General features: G+C 43.2%; 1 protein-coding gene across 2 annotated transcripts; it reads left to right on the forward strand.

Moving 5' to 3' along the window:
- The first annotated feature begins 313 nt into the window (after nt 1-313).
- On the forward strand, nt 314-21,539 carry LOC117750737 (E3 ubiquitin-protein ligase TRIM21-like). 2 transcript variants are annotated; one of them, XM_034562190.1, is made up of 3 exons: nt 314-466; nt 970-2,236; nt 20,287-21,539. In XM_034562190.1, exons 2-3 carry the CDS (start codon nt 972-974, stop codon nt 20,669-20,671), a joined length of 1,650 nt encoding a protein of 549 aa, XP_034418081.1. In that variant the 5' UTR covers nt 314-466; nt 970-971; the 3' UTR covers nt 20,672-21,539. The 2 variants fall into 2 exon arrangements, with proteins under 2 accessions (XP_034418081.1, XP_034417998.1); XM_034562107.1 differs by lacking the exons at nt 314-466; nt 970-2,236 and having other exon boundaries at nt 19,010-21,539.
- The last annotated feature ends 460 nt before the right edge of the window (nt 21,540-21,999 follow it).

A 21,999-nucleotide genomic window follows, 5' to 3' on the forward strand; every position in this document is an offset into this window, starting at 1 on the left:
TGGCAAAAATATTTACTACATTAGAAACAAAGAGACAGTTGAAGCACATGAGTCCACTTAAAAGACACTTTGTTTTCTTTCTAATGTTTTTAATTATTCCTTTAAAGTAACTCTGGTTTGAGTGGTTCAATCACTGCAGAGAGGAAATTAATCAGCTTCAATACATTAAATATCTATTCATGCTAAATGTGAATGACACATGGTTTGTCTTCATGGAAATGTTCAGGGTTCTACTGAGTCACTGTAGTTCATTAGAGCTGCAGGTAAGAGGCGGAGCCACACTGAAGAGGCGGAGCCACACGGAAGAGGAGAGCCTCTACGTCACATTCCAGAAACGAAACTTAAGTTGGTCAGAGTGGCAGAAACACTGCAGTCGAGACAAGTCTCTGCTTTTCTCTCAGAGACAATTCAAAGTGACGTCATCAGGTGTTTGTCAACAACACAACGGAGTCTCTTCCAAACACTGGTGAGTACATCTGATCATATTTACACCTTTAATAACCAGGATGAACACAACACTTTACCTTTACTCAGGCAGGAAGTTCCTCTCTTATCACTTCATACCTGATGAATTATTAACAATATAACTATGGCCGTCTGTCCAAAGTCCCACTACACAGAAACTCACTTTAACAGCTTTAAACTGTCTCAGGAGGACTTTAGTAACTAGGAACTGAATCTGTGGTTTTAAGTTCAGTCTCACTCCGACTTTCCTGCTTTTGTTACTGTTCATTGATCACTTCCTCTATTTCCTCTAGTGGTTTCACAATAAGAGTTTTCTACCAGGCTTTTATTGTGAAGCAGCAGGAGGAAATGTGATGTGTTTGTCATCACGTCAGCAGCTTTGTTGTCAGTGCTGTTCTTTAACTCACATTGGACTCATTCTGTGCTGCGATGCAAGAGGAGCAAGGTTGAGAAACAAATAATTAAACTATTTATTATTATTATTTTCTTCCACAATGTGTGTAGATATGGCTGCTGCCAGCAATCTGCCATCTGAAGATCAGTTCCTGTGCTCCGTCTGTCTGGATGTGTTCACTGATCCAGTCACCACACCATGTGGACACAACTTCTGCAAGAAGTGCATCACTGAACACTGGAATGTGAGTGACAGGTGCCAGTGTCCCATGTGCAAAGAGGTTTTCACCACCAGACCAGATTTGAGGGTCAACACCTTGTTCTCTGAGATGGTTTCTCAGTTCAGACAGTCGGCTCAACAGAAAGCCAGCAGCAGCAGCTCAGAGCAACAAGAGTCCAAACCAGGAGAAGTTCCCTGTGACGTCTGCACTGGAACCAAACTGAAGGCCCTGAAGTCCTGCCTGGTGTGTCTGGCCTCCTACTGTGAGACTCACCTGGAGCCTCATCTGACAATGTCAGGCCTGAAGAGACATCAGCTGATTAACCCTGTGGAGAACCTGGAAGACAGGATGTGTACGAAGCACGATAAACCTCTGGAGCTGTTCTGTAAGACCGACCAGACGTGTGTCTGCATGCTCTGCACTGTGTTAGACCACAAGATGCACAATGTTGTTCCTCTGAAGGAAGAATATGAAGGAAAGAAGGTCGAGCTGGAGAAGACAGAGGCTGAACTTCAGGAGATGATCCAGAAGAGACGACTGAAGATTCAGGAGGTCAAACACAAAGTGGAGCTCAGTGAGGAAGATGCAGACAGAGAGAAAGCAGAAGGTGTTCAGGTCTTCACTGATCTGAAGGAGTCTGTTGAGAGAAAACTGAACGAGCTCATCAATACGATAGAAGAGAAGCAGAGAACAACAAAGAAACAGGCTGAAGACTCCATCAGAGAGCTGGAACAGGAAATCTCTGAGCTGATGAAGAGAAGCACTGAGGTGGAGAAGCTCTCCCTCTCTGAAGACCACCTCCACCTCCTCCAGAGTGTCCAGGCCCTAAACATCCACCATCCACCACCCACCAAGGACTGGTCTGAGGTCAGTGTTCCTCCAGCATCATATGAGGGGACTGTGGTGAGAGCTGTGTCTCAGCTGGAGGAGACTCTCAGTAAAAAGATCAAGAAGCTGTTTGAAGTTGAGCTGAAGAAGGTCCAGAAGTTTGCAGTGGATGTGACTCTTGATCCTCAAACAGCTCATCCTGAACTCATCCTGTCTGCTGACGGGAAACAAGTGAATGATAGTGATGTGAGGAAGAATCTCCCCGACAACCCAGAGAGATTTTCTTCTTGTTCTTGTGTCTTAGCAAAGCAGAGTTTCTCTTCAGGCAGATTTTACTTTGAGGTTCAAGTTAAAGAAAAGACTGAATGGTATTTAGGAGTGGCCAGAGAGTCGATCAACAGGAAGGGACCAATCTCACTGAGTCCTCTGAATGGTATCTGGACTTTATGTTTGAGAAATGGAAATGAGTATAAAGCTGCTGCTGGTCCTCCAGTTGTTCTCTCCCTGAAGTCTGGTCCTCAGAAGGTGGGGGTGTTTGTGGACTATGAGGAGGGTCTGGTCTCCTTCTATGACGTAGAAGCTGCAGCTCTCATCTTCTCCTTTACTGGCTGCTCCTTCAAGGAGAAACTCCTCCCATTCTTCAGTCCTGGTTCTAATGATGGTGGTAAAAACTCCTCCCCTCTGATCATCTCTCCTGTCAATCAAACTCCTTGATTCTTTTTTACCATCAGAAAGTCCCTGAACAATAATTCATTACCAACAATACATATTCACATTTAAGTAGTCTTCATACATCCAGTGTATTTATACACCAGACAAAGTTTTAATACTACAATACTGACACAGCGGTCAATATGTGGACACCAATCAATTAGAGACATAAAACAAAACAAACTGACGGACTGATACATTTGAAATAAAAAGACGTAATGTCATTTATGGTAATAAATGTACATATTTAGTGATAATATCTCTTGTGAACTTGTTTTCATCTGAATATGATGGGTCAGTAATCATTTGTGTCCCTCAGACAGCTTCAGGGTTAAAACATAAAAGTATCTTTAAGTTTGAGTCACTCTTATAAAGGTTATTTTTCTATTGAAAGGCTTCTTAAAGAGACCTGAGAGCTCTGTGACGCTCTGAGGAGTTGAACTTGATTTAAGAACGTTAAGGTTGTAATTGTACTGATTTACATTTATTTTAGTTTTACATTCAGATCGTATTACTTGTGGACTGTGGGTGTAACTCTGTTGATCTCCACAGATGTTAACAGGGAGGATGTCTTTCCTCCAATTCTATTAAAGGAACATTTAGGGGGTTTAATTAGCACCAATGGGATATAATATTCATAACTGTTATAATCAGTGTATTAACATGTTTTGGTGTTAGTAAACAAGGAAGAATAATCCACTCAGTTGAAATCTGCAGACAGACGATGTGGCTTTAAGAGAGATTGCATAAAATATATTCTTTCACCTTTTATACTTTTTTTACTTTTGACCTTTTATTCCATAACATGTCCATATTGTCTGTACTACCTTTTCTTCTTCTTCATGTTTTCAATAAAAATCTTTCAATGGCGGTTCTGTCTGTGTATTAATACCATAATTACTAAATAGCATTGGTTCAGAAGGCTTCCTGTAGTCCATGACAGATTGTTTAACATCAGTAACTTATTCAAGCATTGAATCCTAAATCTTATTTCCTTATCTCTAAAACTCTGCTACAAGCAAACTGCCTGATTTATTAATTTTTTATCAGAAATGTATTGAGCAATAACTATGAAGCATTTTCTACAACATATGCACATATTCATAAGAGTGTAAAGATATGACCTCTCTGATGAACTCCAATGTTCTCATCTGGACTCCTGCAGAGACGACACAATTACTTACCTGAGCTTTCTGGTCCACTCAGTATTACAGGGGTCCTTAACCTGTTGAGGTGGTTGTATCTCCTTAAAACATTAATACAGAGAGAGAAGTATGGATGAATATCTTAAGCTGCAGTAAACCTGTCAACTGGATTTCATTATAATCACAAGGCACAACATGGCTTTGAAAACTTGGGTATAATAAATTATTACATGTTTTATGGGACTATAGAGAATGTTTGATGATTCTGCCTGAAAATAAATGACTGAAAGTGGAATAAAAAAAAGATGTTTGAAGAGTCCGAGTGAAATAGTTTGTAATAAAATACTTGTAATATCTTATTATATGAATAAGATGTCTTTATTATGTCAGTGTTGGAATAAATGTTAAATATTTAACTACAAAGTAGAAATGCGTGTTTGATACTTTATTTGCATTGAATCATACTGTTTGCTGAAATTGATTGGATGGCCTGTAGAAAAGGTTGATTTATGTCAGAGACTAAAAACAGATCCTGTAAAGTGAATGAAAACATCTTCTGTAATGAATGACATGACTCTGCTGTAAAGTATCACTGCAGTAAAATAATGTGCAGAAGAAGAAACTTTTTGTTGAAGTTTTTATATTTTTATAGCTGCAGTTTTATCCATAAAATCCCCAAAAGGTGTGTTTCCCTCCAGTGACCAGCAGGGGTCAGCAGAACACACATCAGAGGGAGGAGCGTTTGTTAAAGGCTTGAACAGACTGCACATATTCAACTTCCTCCTCTGATTCAGCAGCACATAGAGATCAGAAGTGAGTATGAGATGAGGAGGTGAGAGCTTTACAGAGAGCTGAGCTGTGGACCGACACTGAGATTGTTGCAGAGCTGCATTGGACTGTAAAGAGACACACACATATTTATTATTATTTATTATGTGGGACTGACTTCTTCTGGTGGCTGCAGGAAAAGGAAGATAAAAAGACACAATAGTTTCCCTGCAGAGATTAAACTGCCACATGTCTGTAACTCCAGTAAAGTCTCAACCTGGAGGAGGAAACACGACCTCCCAAACAGAGCTGCCGGAAGGGGCGGGGCTATGACGTCACTGATGAGTGACAGCTGATGATATTTACTGTTTTTCAATAACTGGTGTCAACTCAAAACTCATTATTATGATTATCTCTTGGAAGCATGCAGAGCAAAGGTCAAAAAACACCCAGATCATAGCACACTATGGGACCAGTCTCTCTGCAAAGTTTGACTTTGAAAAAGTGAAGCAGAACAAAGTTAGAGAGGTTTTAGTACAGATAAATTATGCAAAATGGACATTTGGGCACCATCTGTGCAATTTGAATTTTTTTTCTGGTGAAACCATATATTTCACCAGAAATTGTTTAATTTGATGTATAACATAAATATATATGCTCATGTTTATTGTAATGTTTTACACAATTTAACCATAATGTGTAAATTTCACCCCAACTGGGGGGGGGGGGGGGGGGGGGGCACGGTTTTTAAAAGGTTAATTATGTATTTAAATCTTTTTTAGTGACACTTTTATGGGGTCAGATCAGTCTCAATAATTGCAAATGCACACAGAACAATGTACAAATATGTTTGATTTACAAATGCACACAGAACAATGTACAAATATGTTTGATTTACAAATGCACACAGAAGGATTTAAGATGAAACACAAGATGACGCTGATGCAGTAGTGAGGTCCATTTGGGAAACCCCATCTCAAAGCAGCATTCCTCAACCTGGCCTCCTTCCTGCAGTACGGCGTGTCACCCACCGCTCAGTTGTTGGCATGGAAGAGGCCCACCTAAATGAGGTACTGAAACATGCAAAACATAACTAGCGTCTCCTCAGCGAATCTAACAAATTGCAGAAACAGAAAATACAGAAAACCAACAAGAAAGCACAGCTGACCATTCTGGAGACCGTGACCACAATGTACCAAGAGGGACGTGGAAGAGGAAGAGATCACTTTAACAACGCACAACGGTCACCCTCAAACGTATGTTTCAACTGCGGAAAAGATGGACACTGGGCAAGAGACTGTCGCCTACCGGACAAACATCAGAAAAGACAATGATGAGTATCATGTGTCAAAAGCGAGTATGGTGAGTAGCATGAATGAAACATGGTTCACAAAGGGTTTCACTATTTATTTCACTATTAATGCACAAAAATGTTTTCACCCGCGAGTGCAGTGGAACGAGAGAATGCAACTCTAAAGACTAAGCTCGCAAAGTGTTGTGAGGAGACTGGTCTCACCTGGCTTAAAGCTCTTCCTCTAGTACTGATGTACATGATAATGAGGAAGTGCACAAGAAGTAACCTCAGTCCATTTGAGATCCTCTTTGGACACCGCCACATGTAGGAACTGAGGCATCATAGAGACCACTCCCCTCAACCACTGTAAGCGAAAATGTAATATTAACATATTGTGCACGACTCTCTTCTGCTTCGTCTGACATAAGGAAACAGGTTTCTGCGGCCCTACCAAAGGAAGCCCTCACAGCCCTGCACACACTGCAGCCCGGTGACTACGTCGTGGTCAAGGACTTCAGGAGAAAGAGCTGGAAAGCGAAGCGCTGGCAAGGACTGTTCCAGATTCTACTGGCAACACGCACCGCAGTGAAGGTCGCCGAGAGAGACACTTGGGTTCACGCTTCCCACTGCAACAAGGTCCCTGCTCCTGAGCTCGATCCAAACGAAGCACCAACACCGAGTGACGGACAGCCACCTGCTGCGTCACCTCCGAGGGAGCACCAGTAGACACGGACGAATAGACTCCGCCCTGTGTCTACCATCCAGGGATAAACAGAGGCCTGCTGTAAGATACGTTCCGTGCTACCTCTATCCACGAGACACGTCAACCTGCATGGGTCCACCCAAAGGCGGTTCATCGGCCAAAAAATGTTTTCCTGGAGTAGCAACAGACAAGAAAGAACTGTCCCCTGACTGCTGAAGCAAAGACTGTTTGAACCTTAGGAATTATATTCATCTTTTGTGTATTATCTGCAAGTGTTTTTCTGTACAGAACAATGCATGGCAAAGAGAACAAAGACTAAAATCACAATCACTGCGTTAATAAGTATTTTTACCTAAATATCATAGCTTTAAAATCTTGTTTCATTAAAAAGAAAAATGTAAGTAGTTCCAAAAGAGTGATAAACAGTGCCTTGAGTTTCTCTGTGCTAACAGAGATAACCAATAAGACCAGATTGCTGGGGCTGAATTCCATACAAGTCTGGTTGGCTGATTAAAACTTTTTTGTCGACATGGATGGGCCTGGGCCTAAACCATGGCATCCATGTCGCAGAGTATGTGGAACGCGAGGCATTCTTGCTATGGTGTTCGTTGCTTCCCTCATAGTCGTCCTACCATTTGTGTGGCTACATGTTCAACACTTCAAAAACACTGACGACTCTCCGACCGCCTGTAACTCAACCAATTCAACCAGGACACACTCGATTGACCGCTTGTTTCGTTTCAAAAGATCAGACTTTGGTTTGGTTTGGTTACTTTATTAGTACCCGTAGGTAGACTTGGTTTGCAGTAGAAAACAAGGCATCCATCTCGACATACATTACAACAAACACATACAACCGGACAAACATGATAAAAGTACTCAAAGCTACAGATATAATTATAATAATAGTAATGTGTTAACCTGCGTGATGGCTGCGGGAACAAAGCTGGTTTTATACCGCTTTGTTCTGCACCGTGGTACTAAATATCTCCGTCTGGAGGGGAGAAGCTGAAACTGCCTGTGCAAAGGGTGGGAGTCGTCCCTTAAAATGGAGCCGGCTATCCGTTCTAACTGTCTGGTGTTCAGGGACTCTGGACTAAGTTGTGTCTCACCAATCAGCTTGCTGGACCATTTTATAATCTGATGCAGAGAGTTCCTGTTCTTTAAAGACAGGTTTCCAAACCATGACACCAAAGAAAAAGATCAAATTGATTCAATAAAAGCACGATAAAATAAAGTCATAATGATTTTGTTAATATGGAAGTGGGACAGTTTCCTTACACAAAACAAACGCTGGTGCCCCTTCTTGCACACGGCTTCACAGTTTGCTTCAAAGTTCAGTTTGGAGTCGATAATTGTCCCAAGATATTTATAAGATTGTATACATTCCACAGTCTGACCCTCCATCATCATGGGAAACGTGAGGTCTCTCTCCAACAAGATGGACGAGCTAGCGGCGCTAACTCGCCATCAGAGTGAATACCGGCAGTGTAGCCTCATGGTGTTCACGGAGACTTGGCTAACGGAGCTAATTCCGGACACGCACGCTACGCTGGACGGGTTCCGCATCATACGGGCGGACAGGACAGTGGAGAGCGGTAAGAGGAAGGGAGGAGGACTGGCAGTGTTTGTTAATGATAGATGGTGTAACTCTGGGCACATCACTGTTAAAGAGCAGACCTGCACAACGGACATTGAGCTGTTAGCTGTTAGCATGAGGCCATACTATCTGCCAAGGGAATTCTCGCATGTTGTCATGGTGGCTGCGTACATCCCCCCCCTCTGCTGACGCTGAAGCGGCCTGTGACGTCATCCACTCAGCGACGAGCAGGCTGCTGACACAACACCCCAATGCCCTCCTCCTTCTCTCTGGGGACTTTAACTATGCCCCTCCGTCCTCCACTCTGCCCACATTCACCCAGTACGTCACATGCCACACCAGAGACAATAAGACACTGGATCTCCTCTATGCCAACACCAAGGAGGCATACTTATCATCACCTCTCCCTCCCCTGGGCCGATCTGACCACAACCTGGTGCACCTCCTGCCTGTGTACACCACTCTTGCACAGAAGCAGCCAGCTGTGACCCGCACAGTTAGACAATGGACCGATGGAGCCGAGGAGGCTCTGAAGGACTGTTTTGAGACAACTGTGTGGGAGGTATTCAGTGATGCCCATGGGGAAGACATCGACGGTCTCACCGACTGCATCACAGACTACATCAACTTCTGTGTTGAGAACACCGTACCCACCAGGACTGTACGGTGCTTCTCAAATGGCAAACCCTGGATCTCTCCAAAGATAAAGGCCCTCCTCAAGGAGAAGAAGAGGGTCTTTAGATCTGGCAACAAGGAGGCGCTGAGGACTGTGCAGAGGGAGCTGAGGGTGGAGATCAGGGAGGGTAAAGATGTCTACAGGACCAGGATGGAGGACCAGCTGCAGCAGAACAACACCATCGGGGTCTGGAAGGGCCTCAAGACGATTTCTGGGTTCAAGGGGCTCAACAAACAGCCTGAGGGGGACCATAAGTGGGTGAATGATCTGAACTCATTTTTTAACAGATTTGACCAGCCATCCTCCCCTCCCCCCACCCAGACCTCCCTGCTGCGGCCGCTGCAGCCCCCATCTTTTGCACCCCCTGCGGATTATTGCCCCCCCCCTCCCCCTGCACCTCCCCCCTTTCTACAGCACTCGGCCCCCCTTCACACCTCTCATACTCATACTCATACTCAGCACTCTACGACCGGCAACCCACCCCCACTCCAACACCTCACAGCACCACACCCCCCAACGTGTCCCGTCACCAGGTGAGGAAGGAACTGAGGAGGATCAAGGTGAGGAAGGCCACGGGTCCAGATGGCATCAGCTCAAGGCTCCTCAAATCCTGCGCAGACCAACTGTGCGGGATAGCGGAGCACATCTTCAACTTGAGCTTGAGGTTGGGGAAAGTACCACTGCTATGGAAGACATCCTGCGTGGTACCAGTACCAAAGACCCCGCGGCCCAAGGACCTCAACAGCTATAGGCCGGTGGCGTTGACATCCCACCTGATGAAGACCCTGGAGAGGCTGGTCCTTGTCCATCTCCGCCCCCTGGTGAGCTCATCCCTGGACCCACTTCAGTTTGCCTACCAATCTGGCATCGGGGTGGATGACGCCGCCATCTTCCTGCTGCAGAGATGCCTCTCTCACCTGGAAAAGGCTGGAAGCACTGTGAGAGTCATGTTCTACGACTTCTCCAGTGCCTTCAACACCATTCAGCCTTTGCTCCTGAGGGACAAGCTGAAGCAGACCGGGGTGGAACACCACCTCACTGCATGGATCCTGGACTACCTCACCAACCTTCCACAGTATGTGCGGATACGGGAGTGTGAGTCAGATCGGGTGTCCTGCAGCACAGGGGCTCCACAGGGAACCGTTCTGGCTCCATTCCTCTTCTCCATCTACACATCGGACTTCAAACACAACTCTGCCAACTGCCACCTGCAAAAGTTCTCTGACGACTCTGCGATCGTCGGCCTCATCTCGGCCGATGATGACAGGGAGTACAGGGAACTGAACCAGGACTTCTTAGGATGGTGCCAGCGGAACCGCCTCCAGATCAACTCCAGCAAGACCAAGGATCTGGTGGTGGACTTCCGCCGTGGTAAACGCTCTCCTCCAACACCAGTGAGCATCCAGGGACTGGACATTGAGATTGTGAAGTCTTATAAGTACCTGGGTGTTCACTTGAACAATAAACTGGACTGGTCTGACCACGCTCATGCCCTCTACAAGAAGGGACAGAGCAGACTCTTTCTGCTGAGGAGACTGAGGTCCTTTGGGGTGCAGGGAGCACTCCTGAAGACCTTCTTCGACTCTGTGGTGGCATCAGCCATCTTTTATGGAGTGGTCTTCTGGTGCAGCGGCATCACAGCAGCTGACAGGAGGAGACTGGACAAACTGGTGGGGAAGGCCAGCAGCGTGCTGGGGTGTCCTCTGGATACTGTGTAGGTGGTGGGAGACAGGAGGATGATGGCCAAGCTATCGTCCCTGATGGACAACCCCTCCCACCCCATGCAGGGTACTCTGGCAGCGCTGCACAGCTCCTTCAGCCACCGGCTGATTCATCCCCGGTGTCTGGGGGAGAGGTACCGCAGGTCCTTTCTCCCCGCTGCTGTCAGGCTACACAACAAGCTGAGCTCCCAGTAGGCCACAAACACTTGAACACTTTGGACTTCGCACTGAACAGCACTTTAGCCCAGTTGCCCAGTTGTGCAATACTAATACGTTTAAGTACTTTTTTTAATTTTTTTTTATTATTATTATTATTTTTTTAATTTATTTTATACACTTTATTCTATTTCTACTCCGTCTGTATATATAATATTCTTCTTGTTTTTACTCTTTTATCTTAATTCTGTTATTATACTACTTGTTTTACTTATTACTGTGAATGCTGCTGTAATCCTGTAATTTCCCCACTGACGGACTAATAAAGGATTATCTTATCTTATCTTATCTTATCTTAATGCATATTACTTCATGTGTGTGGGCATGTCTTCTAAAATCAATGATCATATCTTTGGTTTTCGATATGTTTAATTGAACCTAAGACTCCTCACACCACTTCACAAAGTCGTGGATGACCGGACCGTGGCTGGTCTCATTGTCCTGGAGCCGACTGACAATACCAGAATCATCTGCATACTTTAAAATGGTCCTATTATCATACATACTCTGAGACATATTTGTGTACAGGACGAACATCCCTTGATCCTCAAATTCATCGCAGGAGAAGATGGTACAGCTAGATTTGACCTATGCTCAGTAAAAACATGTTCAGGTGAGGAACTTAGCTATCTGTGGACCGAAAAGTATGTTAGTACAGCTCATGGAGCCCATGATTCAGCAGCCAGCTGGTCTCAAATACCTGGTTTTACTCCACATTATCAACATGATCCTATAATGTTCTGTTCAAATTGGAAACATTGCATAGCTAACACAGGACCTTCAGATTGGGGTTATGGTTCAGGTAAAGACATGAAGAATCGGCTCAGCATAGTTAAAGGAAGCCAACCACATGATTGTCTAAAACATGAGTGCAACCCTTTGTACCTCACAAAGTTGTCTGATACTGGCATTTATGTTCTAGGTTCGTATCAGTCAGGTTCTGATCCGGTAGGAACATTTAAAATCCTAGTCCAATCTCCACCAAAAAATCTGACCACGCCCACTCCGACTCTGCCTGCCCAGCCAAATCCAGCCCTACAGAAGGGTCCTTTAGTTAAGTATTGGACCAGCATTACTTAAAATGACCTATTAGCTATCGAAGCAGGCTTTGTCATTTCCCTGCCATAGACACACATCAAAGTGACCTTTCGACTGACTTAACAGATCTGACCCTGAAGGACTGAAATGCACTATTGCCCTTTTCAGTTCCTCCACTCCTCCCACAAAACAAGAATGCAAAACTCTTTTCCTGTTGCATCCTCCAGTTCAAAGTACTGCAACTCCAACATCCATCAATATATACCCAAGCAATTATACATGTTTTACACGTTGGGGTCCAGGACCTGATCTAGGCTCTCTGTCCAAAGCTTATTGTCATCATTAATCATTAATGTCCATACGGATGGGTTTAGCGCATCCTCCTTTAACAACCACAGTGTCCCGAGCTGACCTATGGTGGCTATGTGGCGATGACAAACTCCGTCCCAGACCCCCAGTTCAGTGGACAGGAACTTGTGCCTTAGCCCAACTGTTAATGCCATTCCAGATTCTCCCCATAGGAGCAAACCGCCCAACTAAGCAATCTGCAGATGACCGTTTACTCCACCGATCAAAACGAGCACAATCAGGCCCAGGAGGTTCATTTGACTCTCATGTGTACATAGACAGTATTGGTGTACCTAGAGGGGTCCCGGATGAATTTAAGGCTCGTGATCAAATCACTGCAGGGTTTGAATCATTGTTCGTATGGCCGACAATCAACAACAATGTAAATTGGATCAATTACATTTACTACAACCAACAGAGATCTGTTAACTATACCAGAGATGCAGTCAAAGGACTTGCTAAAGTAGATGCTACTTCACTTATGGCATGGCAGAACCGGATGGCTCTGGACATTGTAGAGTTGTAATGGTTTTTTATATATACTTGCACATGTAAATAGGAAAGTCCATGTTTTAAATTAATACATAAGAAAGATATGATAATCAATAAGGAATATTCTGAAGAATGTGTTAGGGAAACATGGGAGAAAAGTCACTGTCACTGTATAAGTATGTTACTGTATAAGTGTAATCACTGAATAAGTATTATTGTAACTGTATGCTGATTGTTTTATGTTTTATGGTTATCATAACTATAAAGATGTCTCAGGTATGAATGGAATGTATTGATCCAAGGAGGCGTAGTCAAAGTAGTGGTCTCCCTAAGTGACAGGAAGATAGGCTTTTATTTTGAAGGAGCTCGTCTTACTGTTTAGGGCCAGGGAAGAGATAAGGGAAGTAGCATCGTGGTTTATTGCTTAGAGAAGTCCGCCTCTTTGTACTGAAAGGCAAATAGCATGCTGTGTAGTTGAGGTATATGCATGCATACCTAATACTAACCAATGGAGAAGCTTTATGCACAGTGTATGGATTGTACTTAACCTTTCGGAACTCTGTAAGGCATTTGTCCTCTCACGTGAAGGCGGTAGACAGTTAACTATTTTAAGAGATTTTTATTCATATAAATCGTTATTATAGCCTGTGGACCCAACGACACGTGAGCGCGCCCGGCTGGGACAGAAATATATGCTTATGATCCTTATTCTTCTATTAAATACTTTATATTTTAAATTACTGGTCTCAGGACATCTTTCAAAGCGCGGGAAGCTCAAAGTTTTGGTTGAACTTAACAATATTATAAGAAAAATATACTTTAAGTGTAAGTTCTGTGCAATTACTTAAATGGACTTCTTTAAACTTTGTTTTCAAACATCTGTTTTGTAGATTTCAAAATGTATGCTCTAAATTAGCATTGAAACAATGTATTTAAAGCACATTTGATAAATACAGAGTTTTAATATACCACATTTTTCGTAATTATTAAGTAAACTTATTCATGCTATTATTTTTATATATTAATAGTGTAGTGGCCATTTGTCCAATGAATCAAAAACAAACATAAATCAAATTGCCACTGACGCACCATGGGTTTGTGGTTTACGCAGCCAAAACAAAGCATTGTCCATTCAGGATTCCGTTTATCTGATAATTTATTTAACTAAACAAAACAAACAAACAAAAGAACAAAGGAACTCCTAACGCTGCCTCTCCTGCGCTGGTAAAAAACATAGGCCTACCCAGGTGCATGCTGGTCCTCTACCTGCCTACTCCTACATATAACCACAGGTGCCCACAGTGTTACCCAATTAACGAACAAATGAACAACCAAAAGACTAAATATATCTAGACAACAACAATAAAGAATTAAACTAACTAAAAACTATCACAAGAAAAAAGCTATTCTAATATATCAAAACATCTAACCTAAATAAGCAAACAACCTGAATGATTAAACAATACTACTTGTCAATAAAACAACTAAATACTAATATCAATTAAATAGCTCCAACACATGGTATTAATCTCCTTGGATTTAAAACAAGACCACAGCGCTGCACGTAAGAGGCGGAGCCACAGGTAAGAGGCGGAGCCACACTGAAGAGGAGAGCTTCTACGTCACATTCCGGAAACGAAGCGTAAGTTGGTCAGAGTGGCAGAAACACTGCAGTCGAGACAAGTCTCTGCTTTTCTCTCAGAGACGATTCAAAGTGACGTCATCAGGTTTTTGTCAACAACACAACGGAGTCTCTTCCAAACACTGGTGAGTACATCTGATCATATTTACACCTTTAATAACCAGGATGAACACAACACTTTACCTTTACTCAGGCAGGAAGTTCCTCTCTTATCACTTCATACCTGATGAATTATTAACAATATAACTATGGCCGTCTGTCCAAAGTCCCGCTACACAGAAACTCACTTTAACAGCTTTAAACTGTCTCAGGAGGACCAACTCAGAACAACAAGAATCAAGAAAGGACAATTTCATTAAAAAAGTGCTATTTCTTTTTTTTAATCAAGAAAAAGACGGAAAAGACGTGTTTTTAGTTTGAGGCGGGAGATGTAGAGACTTTCTGCTGTCCTGATGTCAGTGGGGAGCTCATTCCACCAATGAGGAGCCAGGACAGCAAACAGGCGTGACTTTGTTGAGTGTATAGCTCGTAGTGAGGGAGTTACAAGCCGGGCTGGGGTATAAGGTTGGACCAGGTCCTGGATGTAGACTGGACCCGATCTGTTTGCAGCTCGGTACGCAAGTACGAATGTTTTGAAGCGGATGCGGGCGGCCACTGGTAACCAGTGATGGGAGCGGAGGAGCAGAGTAGTGTTGGTGAATTTAGGTTAAAGACCAGTTGAGCTGCTGCATTCTGGATGAGCTGCAGAGGTTAAATGACATTAGCAGGTAGACCTGCCAGGAGGGAGTTACAGTAGTCCAGACGTGAGATGACCAGAGCCTGGACCAGAACCTGTGCTGCCTTCTGAGTGAGAAGAGGTCATATTGATGTTGTACAGCATGTACCTACAGGAGCGTGTTGTTGGTGTGAAGTTGGGAGAGTTGACTGTTGAGTGTGACACTGAGGTTCCTGGCAGTCGAGGTCGGTGTCAACACAAGTTATTGAAGGTAATAATCAGGTTGTGGGTGGGAGAGCCTTTCCCTGGAAGGAAAAGTAGTTCAGTCCTGTCAGGGATCATTTTCAGGAGGTGTGTGGACATCCACTGAGAGACGCCCACAGTTAGATGTCATCAGCATAGCTTTGGTAGGAAAAGCAGGAGCCGAGAGAGTTGGTGTACAGAGAGAAGAGGAGGGGGCCCAGGACGGAGCCTTGAGGGACTCCAGTAGTGACAGGACAAGGTTCAGACACAGATCCTCTCCAGGTTACCTGGTAAGTGCGGTCGTTGAGGTAGGATGAGAAAAGGGATAGAGGAAAGCCTGAGATACCCAGATCCTGAAGGGAGGAAGTAAGGATCTGGTGGTTCACTGTCTCGGTTGAGTGGCCGGCCTTGAAGCCAAACTGGTACATCACGCCAAGAAGGTTTTTATGGTGGAGAAAGGAGGACACTTGATTAAGGACAGCTCACTTGAGAGCTGGTTGAGGGTGGGTTTCTTTAGGAGACGGTTAACACTCGCCTCCTTCAGAGAGTTAGGGAAGCAGCCAGTTGAGAGGGAGGTGTTAATAAGATGGGTAAGAAATGGAAGAAGGTCAGAGGCAATACACTGGAGAATGTGAGATGGGAAGGGGTCAAGGGGGCAGGTGGTTGGGCGGGCAGAGGTTACCAAGGTAAGAACTTGATTGGGAGACAAGGGGCTGAAAGAGGAAAGCGACGGGGAAGAAGATGAAGTTGATGGAATTCTAGTTATAGAAGATGGATTAGTACAGTGGTTCCCAAAGTGGGGAGAGCGAGAGAGCGAGCGAGGGAGAGAGAGAGAGAGAGAGAGAGAGAGAGAGACACACAGCGACACAGAGCGAGAAAGATACGGAGCGACAGAGAAAGATAAAGATAAGAGAAGGAAGTATGTACAAAGATGGACAGATTTGTGACTGGTCTAAAGCGCAAATCCGATGGAACTTCTGTTACAGCCGCAACAGGCGACGCGACCACCTCGACAACGCCTCAAACTAAGGTAAAGGCAAGGAAATATAGCGAGGCATATCTGTCTCTGGGCTTCACAAGCACTATTGTCGGTCAGGATGAGAGACCCCAGTGTGTTTTGTGTCTTAAAATACTGGCGGCAGAGAGCATGAAGCCCACTAAATTAAAAAGACACCTGAAAACCCACCACCCCGAACATATTAACAAGCACCTTGAGTTTTTCCAAAAACAATTGGAAAACTGTCATGCCCAGCAGAGTCACTTTGAAAAAGCTGCATCTGTCCCCGTTAAAGCACAACTCGCTTCCTACTAAGTAGCCTACAGAGTTGCCCAATGCAAAAAGGCTCACACAATAGCGGAGGAGTTAATACTACCTGCAGCCATTGACATGGTTTCAACAGTTATTGATGAAGCAACTGCCAATAAACTGAAAACTATTCCATTGTCAAACAACACTATTTCAAGGCGTATCGGTGACCTGCAGACATGGAAGAGCAGCTTATTGAAAAGATGAAAGATGGTTGTTTTGCTCTGCAGATGGATGAGGCAACGGACAGCAGTAAAGACAGTTTGTTAATAGCATATGTCAGGTATATTGATGCGGAAGAAATAAAGGAGGATTTGCTTTTTTGCAAATATATACCAAACAGGGCCACTGCAGAAGAACTTTTTTAAATAATTGACGCCTATTTGAAAGAGGCAGATCTGAAGTGGGAGAACTGCGTGGGAGTCTGCACAGACGGGGCTCAGGCGATGGCTGGGAAACGCAACGGACTGCAAGCTCTTATCAGGCGCGTCTCTCCCAAAGCACAGTGGACACACTGCCTCCTTCACAGAGAGGCACTTGCCTCCAAAGAGCTAAGTCCCGAACTGAACTCAGTGTTGACAGATGTCATCACAACAGTCAACTAAAAACCAGACCCCTGAAATCCAGGATTCTAACATCAATATGTGAAGAAATGGGATCCGAGCACACAGCTCTGTTGTGGCATAGTGAGTCTAGATGGCTTTCACGAGGGAAGGTACTGTCCAGGGTTTTTGAGCTGAGGGATGAGATTAGAGTGCTCTTGACTGAAGAAGGGAATGACCTTGCCCACAAGTTTCATGATGAAAACTTCTTACAGAAGCTTGCCTATCTCAGTGATATATTTCAGAAGCTCAATGGACGGAATTTACAGTTGCAAGGCACCAACACTCATCTTCCACAGCTCACAGACAAAATAACATCTTTTACAAAAAAACTGAATATGTGGGAGAGAAGGCTTGCAGAGGGGAGTGTGGACTCCTTTGAAAACCTGAATGCATTCCTAGAAAACAATGAGCTGGAAAATACAATTATTCCATGTATGAAGGCTCATATCTCAGCCCTGCAAAAGCACTTTCACAAGTACTTCCCTGAGGATTCTGCCAAATATGACTGGTTACGAGACCCCTTTCAAGCAACTGCACCTGCAGACCTCAGTACCACAGAGGAAGAGCAGTACATTGACATAACATCTGACTCAACAAGGAGACTACAGTTCACATCCAATTCACTGGCTGTGTTTTGGATTGGAGTGGAGAAAGACTACCCACTACTAGGCCAAAGAGCTATGGGCATACTGTTGCCTTTTGCCACATCCTATTTATGTGAAACAGGGTTTTCTGCAGTTGCTGCAATGAAGACCAAATACAGATCAAAGTTGAACATTGAGAATGAACTGAGAGTAGCTATCTCCAACCAGCAACCCCGCTTTGACAAAATCTGTAAAGCAAAGCAAGCCCACACTAGTCACTGATTGATATATATGAATAGGAATATACATAGGAATATGATCACAAAATAATATGGTCCATGTAGACCTGCACACCTTGTTCATAATTGTGTTATTTTATTGTTTGAGAAAACCTGCTGTTCAATGTGAGGAAATACAGTATATGTTGTTTGCACTTTGTTTGAAATTAAGTTAATTGTATTTACAAATTATTTTATATATTTTTTATTTTATATATATTTTATTATTGCTATTTTTTTCCCCAGTTAAACAAACTGAAGAATAAACTGTGAAGTGATATGTACTTATTTTAGAAAGAAATACAAATATGTTATACAGTTCATGCATTATAATGCAATTCATTAAAAACCAAGAAAAAATTGTCTCTGCTTTTCTCTCAGAGACAATTCAAAGTGACGTCATCAGGTTTTTGTCAACAACACAACGGAGTCTCTTCCAAACACTGGTGAGTACATCTGATCATATTTACACCTTTAATAACCAGGATGAACACAACACTTTACCTTTACTCAGGCAGGAAGTTCCTCTCTTATCACTTCATACCTGATGAATTATTAACAATATAACTATGGCCGTCTGTCCAAAGTCCCACTACACAGAAACTCACTTTAACAGCTTTAAACTGTCTCAGGAGGACTTTAGTAACTAGGAACTGAATCTGTGGTGTTAAGTTCAGTCTCACTCCGACTTTCCTGCTTTTGTTACTGTTCATTGATCACTTCCTCTATTTCCTCTAGTAGTTTCACAATAAGAGTTTTCTACCAGGCTTTTATTGTGAAGCAGCAGGAGGAAATGTGATGTGTTTGTCATCACGTCAGCAGCTTTGTTGTCAGTGCTGTTCTTTAACTCACATTGGACTCATTCTGTGCTGCTTTGCAAGAGGAGCAAGGTTGAGTCTGTCGGCACGACTTTGATCTGGGTTGTTTACTCAAAAGTTAAAAGATATAAAAAGAATCACACGTTTCCTTTTTTTAAACAAATAATTAATCTATTTATTATTATTATTTTCTTCCACAATGTGTGTAGATATGGCTTCTGCCAGCAATCTGCCATCTGAAGATCAGTTCCTGTGCTCCGTCTGTCTGGATGTGTTCACTGATCCAGTCACCACACCATGTGGACACAACTTCTGCAAGAAGTGCATCAATGATTACTGGGATACCAACAACCAGAACATGTGTCCAATGTGTAAAAAGGTTTTCTTCTCAAGACCTGAGCTGCTCGTCAACACCTTCATCTCTGAGATGGTTTCTCAGTTCAGACAGTCGGCTCAACAGAAAGCCAGCAGCAGCAGCTCAGAGCAACAAGAGTCCAAACCAGGAGAAGTTCCCTGTGACGTCTGCACTGGAACCAAACTGAAGGCCCTGAAGTCCTGCCTGGTGTGTCTGGCCTCCTACTGTGAGACTCACCTGGAGGGTCACCTGACAATGTCAGGCCTGAAGAGACATCAGCTGATGGACCCTGTGGAGAACCTGGAAGACAGGATGTGTACGAAGCACGATAAACCTCTGGAGCTGTTCTGTAAGACCGACCAGACGTGTGTCTGCATGCTCTGCACTGTATTAGACCACAAGATGCACAATGTTGTTCCTCTGAAGGAAGAATGTGAAGGAAAGAAGGTCGAGCTGGAGAAGACAGAGGCTGAACTTCAGGAGATGATCCAGAAGAGACGACTGAAGATTCAGGAGGTCAAACACAAAGTGGAGCTCAGTGAGGAAGATGCAGACAGAGAGAAAGCAGAAGGTGTTCAGGTCTTCACTCATCTGAAGGAGTCTGTTGAGAGAAAACTGAACGAGCTCATCAATACGATAGAAGAGAAGCAGAGAACAACAAAGAAACAGGCTGAAGACTCCATCAGAGAGCTGGAACAGGAAATCTCTGAGCTGATGAAGAGAAGCACTGAGGTGGAGAAGCTCTCCCTCTCTGAAGACCACCTCCACCTCCTCCAGAGTGTCCAGGCCCTAAACATCCACCATCCACCACCCACCAAGGACTGGTCTGAGGTCAGTGTTCCTCCAGCATCATATGAGGGGACTGTGGTGAGAGCTGTGTCTCAGCTGGAGGAGACTCTCAGTAAAAAGATGAAGAAGCTGGTTAAAGCTGAGCTGAAGAGGGTCCAGAAGTTTGCAGTGGATGTGACTCTTGATCCTCAAACAGCTCATCCTCAACTCATCCTGTCTGCTGACGGGAAACAAGTGAATCATAGTGATGTGACGAAGAATCTCCCAGACAACCCAGAGAGATTTACTAAATATATTTTAGTCCTAGCAAAGCAGAGTTTCTCTTCAGGCAGATTTTACTTTGAGGTTCAAGTTAAAGGAAAGACTGAATGGACTTTAGGAGTGACCAGAGAGTCGATCAACAGGAAGGGAAACTTCACACTGAGTCCTCAGGATGGTATCTGGACTTTATGTTTGAGAAATGGAAATGAGTATAAAGCTGCTGCTGGTCCTCCAGTTGTTCTCTCCCTGAAGTCTGGTCCTCAGAAGGTGGGGGTGTTTGTGGACTATGAGGAGGGTCTGGTCTCCTTCTATGACGTAGAAGCTGCAGCTCTCATCTTCTCCTTTACTGGCTGCTCCTTCAAGGAGAAACTCCTCCCATACTTCAATCCTGGTCTTAATCATGGTGGTAAAAACTCCTCCCCTCTGATCATCTCTCCTGTCAATCAAACTCCTTGATTCTTTTTTACCATCAGAAACTCCCTGAACAATAATTAATCACCAACAATACATATTCACATTAAAGTAGTCTTCATACATCCAGTGTATTTATACACCAGACAAAGTTTTAATACTACAATACTGACACAGCGGTCAATATGTGGACACCAATCGATTAGAGACATAAAACAAAACAAACTGACGGACTGATACATTTGAAATAAAAAGACGTAATGTCATTTATGGTAATAAATGTACATATTTAGTGATAATATCTCTTGTGAACTTGTTTTCATCTGAATATGATGGGTCAGTAATCATTTGTGTCCCTCAGACAGCTTCAGGGTTAAAACATAAAAGTATCTTTAAGTTTGAGTCACTCTTATAAAGGTTATTTTTCTATTGAAAGGCTTCTTAAAGAGACCTGAGAGCTCTGTGACGCTCTGAGGAGTTGAACTTGATTTAAGAACGTTAAGGTTGTAATTGTACTGATTTACATTTATTTTAGTTTTACATTCAGATCGTATTACTTGTGGACTGTGGGTGTAACTCTGTTGATCTCCACAGATGTTAACAGGGAGGATGTCTTTCCTCCAATTCTATTAAAGGAACATTTAGGGGGATTAATTAGCACCAATGGGATATAATATTCATAACTGTTATAATCAGTGTATTAACATGTTTTGGTGTTAGTAAACAAGGAAGAATAATCCACTCAGTTGAAATCTGCAGACAGACGATGTGGCTTTAAGAGAGATTGCATAAAATATATTCTTTCACCTTTTATACTTTTTTTACTTTTGACCTTTTATTCCATAAAATGTCCATATTGTCTGTACTACCTTTTCTTCTTCTTCATGTTTTCAATAAAAATCTTTCAATGGCGGTTCTGTCTGTGTATTAATACCATAATTACTAAATAGCATTGGTTCAGAAGGCTTCCTGTAGTCCATGACAGATTGTTTAACATAAGTAACTTATTCAAGCATTGAATCCTAAATCTTATTTCCTTATCTCTAAAACTCTGCTACAAGCAAACTGCCTGATTTATTAATTGTTTATCAGAAATGTATTGAGCAATAACTATGAAGCATTTTCTACAACATATGCACATATTCATAAGAGTGTAAAGATATGACCTCTCTGATGAACTCCAATGTTCTCATCTGGACTCCTGCAGAGACGACACAATTACTTACCTGAGCTTTCTGGTCCACTCAGTATTACAGGGGTCCTTAACCTGTTGAGGTGGTTGTATCTCCTTAAAACATTAATACAGAGAGAGAAGTATGGATGAATATCTTAAGCTGCAGTAAACCTGTCAACTGGATTTCATTATAATCACA

The sequence above is a fragment of the Cyclopterus lumpus genome, chromosome 1 (genome assembly GCF_009769545.1).
Source record: "Cyclopterus lumpus isolate fCycLum1 chromosome 1, fCycLum1.pri, whole genome shotgun sequence".
NCBI classification, from domain to species: domain Eukaryota; kingdom Metazoa; phylum Chordata; class Actinopteri; order Perciformes; family Cyclopteridae; genus Cyclopterus; species Cyclopterus lumpus.

Bases quoted from the DNA above. Each gene is read 5' to 3' on its own strand.
- LOC117750737 (XM_034562107.1), top strand. From the start codon at position 19,010: ATGTGTGTAGATATGGCTTCTGCCAGCAATCTGCCATCTGAAGATCAG.